At 37.3% G+C, this 7,204-nt stretch overlaps 1 protein-coding gene across 4 annotated transcripts in view; it reads left to right on the top strand.

Annotated features, from left to right (window-relative positions):
* LOC122081820 (phenylalanine--tRNA ligase beta subunit, cytoplasmic-like) overlaps nt 1–4,330 on the top strand; it is a 69,903-nt gene extending 65,573 nt beyond the window's left edge. The window contains exons 16-20 of one of the 4 annotated variants that reach the window (XM_042649158.1): nt 1,240–1,347; nt 2,845–2,940; nt 3,039–3,122; nt 3,768–3,854; nt 3,935–4,330. In XM_042649158.1, coding sequence (XP_042505092.1) covers nt 1,240–1,347; nt 2,845–2,940; nt 3,039–3,122; nt 3,768–3,836 — 357 coding nt within the window. In that variant the 3' untranslated portion in view covers nt 3,837–3,854; nt 3,935–4,330. Of the gene's footprint in view, nt 1–1,239; nt 1,348–2,844; nt 2,941–3,038; nt 3,123–3,767; nt 3,858–3,934 lie in introns of all 4 variants that reach the window. The other 3 variants (XM_042649166.1, XM_042649149.1, XM_042649173.1) reach the window with 3 other exon arrangements.
* The last annotated feature ends 2,874 nt before the right edge of the window (nt 4,331–7,204 follow it).

The following is a 7,204-nucleotide window of genomic DNA, read 5'->3' as shown; positions in this document are numbered from 1 at the left end:
TTCTCCCCCCCCCCCGGCCGCTTTTCCCCCTTGTACATTATTTTCTCTCTTGTTAATGAATTTATTTATTTATCAAAAAAAAAAAAAAAAAGACCATATGAAGTTCCTTCTTGCAATCTCAAAATCTTTCCATGAGTCTCTTAAGCTAGTAAATAGCTTCTATCGTGGATCTTCTTGGCATAAAACCAAATTGGTTCTCCGTAATAGTAGTTTCTTTTATCAGGCGGGCTTTAATAGCTTTCTCCTATAATTTCGTAGTATGATTTATTAGTTTTATGCCTCTATGGTTATTGCAGTTCTGAATATCACCTTTATTTTGTAAATCGGAACTAAAACTGTTTTCTGTACATAACTCAGAAGACCATTCCTCACCCATTTAAAATTTCATCCCAAGAATCCCATATATATGTATTAATCCCCACAAGCTCTACAACCATGGGTAGCCGACCGGAGACCTGCCTCTTAGCCTTCAAAATACATCCTGGTGGCCTCTTCCTCCCAGCTTCAAGTCTTCTGGCATTTCATTGCTAACAGATACTTCACTAGGTAGCAAATGGACACAACTTCCAAAAGATGCATTCTTAACCTTCACTGGACATCCTTCCCAATACTCCATAACTAGAGCAGCAAAGTGTTTGGAAAAATCCAATCTACACCTGCCATGTACAGGAATTCTCCTAACACCTAAACGCTACCTTGCAGCCAAAAAAATAAATATTAGTAATCATCTGCCACATCATTGCACTGGCAACACACATTCCTCAATCTCCATCCCCTTCTGTGTGCGGGCTGTGCCTTTTCATGCTCATTTCATGCCTCATGTGTTTAATCCTTGTTAGTCTGGGTTGCATTTTTGTAAATGAATGGCATCATCATTGGTAACCATCACTGCTGGGACTGTTATTGTGATAAGTTTCACTCTTCCCATGTAATCATTTTATTTTTTTTCCCAGTATAAATCTGGTTCTATTACGAGGTCATTACAAATTTAAAAAATGCAGACTTTTGTTTCTTATGATCCTTTGTGTTAATGGATGATTGAGTAAAGTGTCAATTCCTTACTGGGAACATATCTTATATGTTGTTTTTGCTGTATGTTTTTCAATCCATGTATTTATTTTGATCTGTTGTTTGTAATCTACTGCTTACATGCACTCTTTTAGTATTAGTTCACAGTTGAACATTTAAGCTAAATTACATATATGATCTTAGTTTTGGATAATTGATTATTGGTTCTAGATATTTGAAGTGGGTGACGTAGTCGTATTGGATGAGGCAAAAGATGTTGGTGCAAGAAATCGTCGCCAACTTGCAGCACTGTATTGTGGTGCTAATTCAGGGTTTGAGGTACAATTTTTAAGAACCTTAGAGGTGTTTAATGTGTTATTTTATCAGATTTAGAAATTTTGTCTTGAATAATTAATGGTTATTGTGTACCTGGGTTAAATGTAGATTTTCTTCGTTATCATCTTGCCATTTACTCTTCATTTTATGTTGTTAAAAATGTTTTGAAAAAGGGAAACCAAAAAAGAAAAATTCAATAGAACTCTTAGATTGTTAAAATAAACTGCTTTCAAGGCAACACTTTGATGTTCCCCATGCGAGGAGGCATGCCTTGAGGCCCAATGGTGAAATTGCCCTGACCTAAAGTCCACTCTTGGGGCCTCCACATATTATAAACCTTGGCATCATCTGCCTACCTCTGTTCACCAGGGAGCAAATATGAATCGCAGAACTCCCCTCTAACTTCCAGATTTTGTTTTGACTACCACTTTCACTCTTTGGATCTTACTCTTACCATAGGGCACTAGAGATTGAGAGGTCAATAGATTCCAAGTCTATTACTTTCAGATGGGTTCTGTATTCTCTTCCAACTTTCTTTTTAATTGCAGATTTGTGGGAGGTTTGGTCATAAATTTCTTTGTCGTGTTATATTACCATTCCCTGATGATGCCAAAGAATCTTAAGGGGTCATATGTTACCATTCCACAGCATTCACACCTGAATCCACGGATGCATCTCCCGACTCCACTGAAGAAAGTCTAAAATCCACTAAGTGGGCTAAATCCTCATCTTCATTACTAAATTTGTTGGTAGGGCATAGCCCTTAATATATTTAAAGAAAAGACTCAACAGGTAAGAAAGGAGTAAAACCAAACTGGGTAACCTCCCGCAGGCTGGGTTTGGAGCTTCCTGAACTGACTAGGAAACTAACTTAAATCAGGTCTTGGACTTATAGAGACCTAATCCAACCTGTCTAAGAGTCTAAACAACTTAACAATATTAGAATAAAGAAAATAAAACTCCTAAAAAGACTTCCTACTTGGAGAATTTTGCGTGAACCAGATCTGGACTGGAGACCAGGTATGGATCAGAAAACTGAACGAAACTGACCCAAACCAAAGCCACTGTCTCTCTCTCTCTCTCTCTTTCTCACACACACACACACACACACAGTGTCCAACCCGAGCTTCTGGGTGGAGAACCTGTCTAAGGTTGTAAACCTAGCAGCTGAACACTACTTGACCGATCTGGGATTAAACTCACGTCCCATTGCTGGCCACGAAATGTGCTCACTGCATCAACTTCCCCCAGCTTTGGGTCATGGCTTCCAACCCAAAAGCCTGGGCTTCTGGGTGGAGAGGCCCCTCCAAGATCACAAGCTGCACACTACCTTACCGATGTTGGATTATACTCCCTCCCATTCCTGGCCATGGAGTGCACTCATTGCATCACTCTCATAAGTCATAACATCATGTCACTCATGAAAAATTTAATCATTCTATTGATATTTAATTGAAAGATTTTGCTGATGTTAATTTCTCTCTTTTTTTTTTTTCTTAGTTAATTCATTCCCTAGTGGACAGAATCATGGAAGTCCTTGGGACTCCTTTTGTTCCTATTGGAGACGATATGGGTTACCATATTAGGCAATCGGATGTAAGCACTATTTATCTTTCCCACTGTTTCTATTTGTTATTTGTTACCTACGGAGTCTTCAGTCACATGACACTTAATTGTCTTCCTTTCTACTGAAGGAACCTGAATTTCTTCCCGGTAGACAAGCTAGCATAATTTTCAGAGGAAAGCACATAGGAATCTTTGGGATTGTGCACCCAGAGGTACTTTTAACTTTCTCCGAGGGAAAACTCCTACAAGTCATTATGTTCTGATAATTGATTTATATGGCATGTGTGTATAGATCCGTGATGCATATTTTTGATAGTTGAACAAATGTGGAAGGTGGTTGTCATTCTCGGCTTCCTACGCATAAAAAAATGTTCTGATAATTTCCTTCTATGGGTATGATACTGCATGGGAAGATTTAAACTTTTATCTCCTGATCCATATAGAGGGGAGAAAAGTTCAGGTGGCATTACATTTTCCCTTCCCCTGCTATATTACCTATATGTTTGGGGAGTCAAAGAGACACCTGTTACACTTTTTCTGAGCCCAAACAGATCCAACAGACATCTTATTCTATGTTTCCGCTTGTGAACTCACAATTATTCTATCTCTGGATGTGATTGTACTCTTTTTCTTGCATGTTTACTCACCCTCTTCACATATTCTCGACATTGTGCTGTATGCCTGTATCTGATAGTTGCTGTCTCTGACTAAAATGATATTTCTTGCTATTGTAGTTAGACATTGTATGATACACACCCTCAAATCATGATAATCTTATGAGTGTTTTTAAATTCTGTATTTCATTATTGCTATTCCAATACCTTACGCCTTTTTTTTTCATAAATAATTTGGTTTAGGTCTTGACTAACTTCGACATCCCAGACCCTTGTTCCTTCATGGAACTTAACATTGAATCCGTTTTATAGGATAAGCTCCATGGCCCAGTGGTAAACTCTCTCTCTCTCTCTCTCTCTCTCTCTCTAATTACGTAATTCTTATAATTGATTGTCACTTTATTTTGGAGAAGCATGTCTCGAAGAACGAGCTGTGCAACGATGCAGGGATATAGCAAGTAAGCGCTTCCATCCTCAACCAAGTCATTGAAAGTTGCAGGTAGTATTCTATTGTTGTCACTGGTTTTTGGAATGGAAATTCAGAGCTGTAAAAGGAATATAATTGGAATATGGATAGCCAGTGAATATGTTATGTGATTCATTCATGGATGAACTATTAGATTTTTTTTTTCTTTAGGGTTGAACAGTGTTGGAAATTCAGATCATTTTTGTATCTTGGGAGGAAATAGAGGAGGGGAAAGAGTATAAGGGAGAATCGATGGTTTGCAAGTTTTGATGCACATTCTTCTTACCGATGCCATTGTAATCAAGTTGAGAACTACTAATATAAGAATTCTGCTTTCCCTTTTTTTTTTGGATGAAAGAGAAGTAATTAGTTAAGGGCTTGATTGATTTTGTTTCTAGAAATATGTTTTTCCATTTTTATATGCTCAAATAAAAAAACACCCAAAAAACCATTTGATTTTTTTTTTTTTGTTTCGTTTCACTTGTTTTTCGAAATAAAAATAGAAATAGGAATTTATGTCTATTTCTGTATCTAAAAACAAGAATGGAGAAACATGTCAGACTTATTTTTCTGTTTCTATAGACAAGTGGGAGGGGCAAAATTTGTGAAAATCCAATACTTCACTTGACCTTTTCCGATTCCAACCCATTGTTGAAATTTCTCGCTATCTAGAAGCAGTGATTCCAACCTAATTGTGCGAAGTTCATAGTTCTGGATTGCCTTCGTCCTTCTGAAGCTCATTTCCACAAAGCATGCCTCAAACGTTGCACTTATACTCATGAGTTATATACCTGCAATGATGTGCCTACACTCGTGCCTTGAACCTAACTACATTGTTAAAAATGTTTCGGAAAACAGAAAAATCGAAGTTCTTTTAACAATTCCAAAAATCATTTCTTTGCACATAAACGAAAAAAATCGTTTCTACTATTTCTAGACTCAGAAACAAGAGAAACAAATTCAACGGCCCTAGATAGGTAGCAATATTGTTACTTTTTGACAATATTTACATGACCTAAAGATTTAATCACACAAGAATTTTCCAATAAAATACTAAATAAATACCAAGGTCATCAGCCTTCACTAGTTCCTTGCTGGATCCAAGAAATGATTTGCTAGCAATCCATCCAAACTGTTGGCTCTTCCCACCCTTTGTTCCTTCGCTTTTTGCATCTCTTAAAGTTCTTACAATACCATGTTTCATTGCAGCCATAAACAAATTGAGAATCAAAGATAAAAAGTGATGCCCATCCAGCATTACTCCCGACACATATAACGATATGATCATGAGTATCACCCCTTGTGATAGTCATTGGGCGTTGAGTTGAGGAGGTGTTTTCGGTTAGATTGGGATTCAGCATCAATATTAGATTTCGACAACTAATAAGGGGAAAGTGGTTCAATAAACTAATTAAAAAAAGGGGGAGGCGTAAATCTGTTCGATCTTGACCAATACCAATTTGATCCAGAGACCGATCCTGAATTTTAAAACCTTGGAACAAAAAACGTGTGATAAAACTGTTTCGTTTCACTTGTTTTCAAAAATGGAAATAATTGAAATTTCTACCTATTTATGGTTCAAGAAACGACCTAGGCGTCGCCGTTTCTGGAAATAACTCGTGGCCATTCTTTCACTAGTAACTATCGACTTTCAGAAACGTGATTTATCAAACACCTTCAATTCCGTTTATGTTTCTAGAAACGAAAATTTATGTTTTTACCGTTTCTTGAAACAAAAACAGCAGAAACATTATCAAACGGGCCCCAAGTGAAATCTGAGACACAAAGTTTGACTCATATGTTCATACTTGGTCCCATCCATATTGATGTTTCAGTATTCTCATTGGCTCCACATTGATGCAAGCCATTTGGCAATAGTGATCTGTTGCCCTACATTTGGCTCCACATCCATGATTTTATTATTATTATTTTTTTTTTTTTAGTTTTTTTTTTTTCGATTTTTTTGTATGTGAAATATGAAAAAGGAAGAAGTTGCTAGCTGTGTTTCCATTGCATTGGAATAGTGAGTGGTGACTGGTGACTAATTTTTATTAAGTAATTCTACAGGACATAATATCTTGCCACTAACTTCATTTTTGGCTCAGGCTTGTGATGAGGTCCTCCTTCTGGTTTGTATAACACATATGACTATGACAAAATATGTTGATCTTAGTATAACTCACCAAGACATTGACATACTTAATTTTATCATTTTATTAAATTTTTTTCCCATTAAAAAAAAAAAAAAACATGTATGACATAAGTTACTATACTGGTTCTCAATATGTGTCCAAAAAACCATTAAAAACCACAAAGATGAAAACAAAACTGGTCTGCCTCACATCAGTCCTCCAATCTCACACATCAGCCATTGCAAATAAATAAGGTGGAACCACTTTTGATGGCGTAACTGGTAAACGGGATGCTTCATCCCCCTCCCCTTCCACATGCACACACTTTTTTGTTTTTCTGCTAACGAGGGGTATTCAAGCCTTTGGCCTGACTAGTCTCGTCGGTCCATATTGATCCTACTACCGAATGAACTAGGTTATATCAAGATTGAATGAGAACCATTCAACTTTCACTAAAAGCAGTGAATAACACTAAATATCCCCGTAAATGGTCCCAAAAAGATAAGGAGAGTCGAACTCAAAAGCACATGCCTTTTGAAACCCCTAAAAAAAAAAAAAAGGCAAATGGGATGTGATGCTACCACTTTCCCACTTTATGACACATTCACACTTCAACTTTGGCCACAAAAATAAAGGGCACGACATGGACCATTCTTTTCCCAAAAATAAATTTGGAATTTGTGCAACATCTGGGTACTGGGATCTTAGAAATATTATACGCGACCGGTCCGTATTGGATAAGCATTGATTGTCTTCTATCAAGTATCATTGTAACACGTGGCAAGTTCTTGTGACTTAAAAGAAGATTACAAGCTCACGAAATGGGAACCCTTCATGCAAACGGATTGTCCAGGATTCTCTCAGCTTTTAGCTGCAACCATAACCGCGCCACACCAAGGTTGTGCGAGAGAGAGAGAGTCCATTGTCCCTTTGAAGTGCAAAAGGAGAAAACTCCCATTCACTCTTTCTAATGAGATAGGAAGTCGTCATTGATCAATAGGGACAAAGTAGGTTGTTGATATTTATCAGTAGTGGTGGTGGTGGTGGTGGTGGGTTGTTGTAGTATTGATGGGAGAAGAGAG

This window comes from Macadamia integrifolia, chromosome 1, assembly GCF_013358625.1.
Source record: "Macadamia integrifolia cultivar HAES 741 chromosome 1, SCU_Mint_v3, whole genome shotgun sequence".
Classification (NCBI taxonomy): domain Eukaryota; kingdom Viridiplantae; phylum Streptophyta; class Magnoliopsida; order Proteales; family Proteaceae; genus Macadamia; species Macadamia integrifolia.
This window is presented reverse-complemented; position numbering and strand designations above follow the sequence as displayed.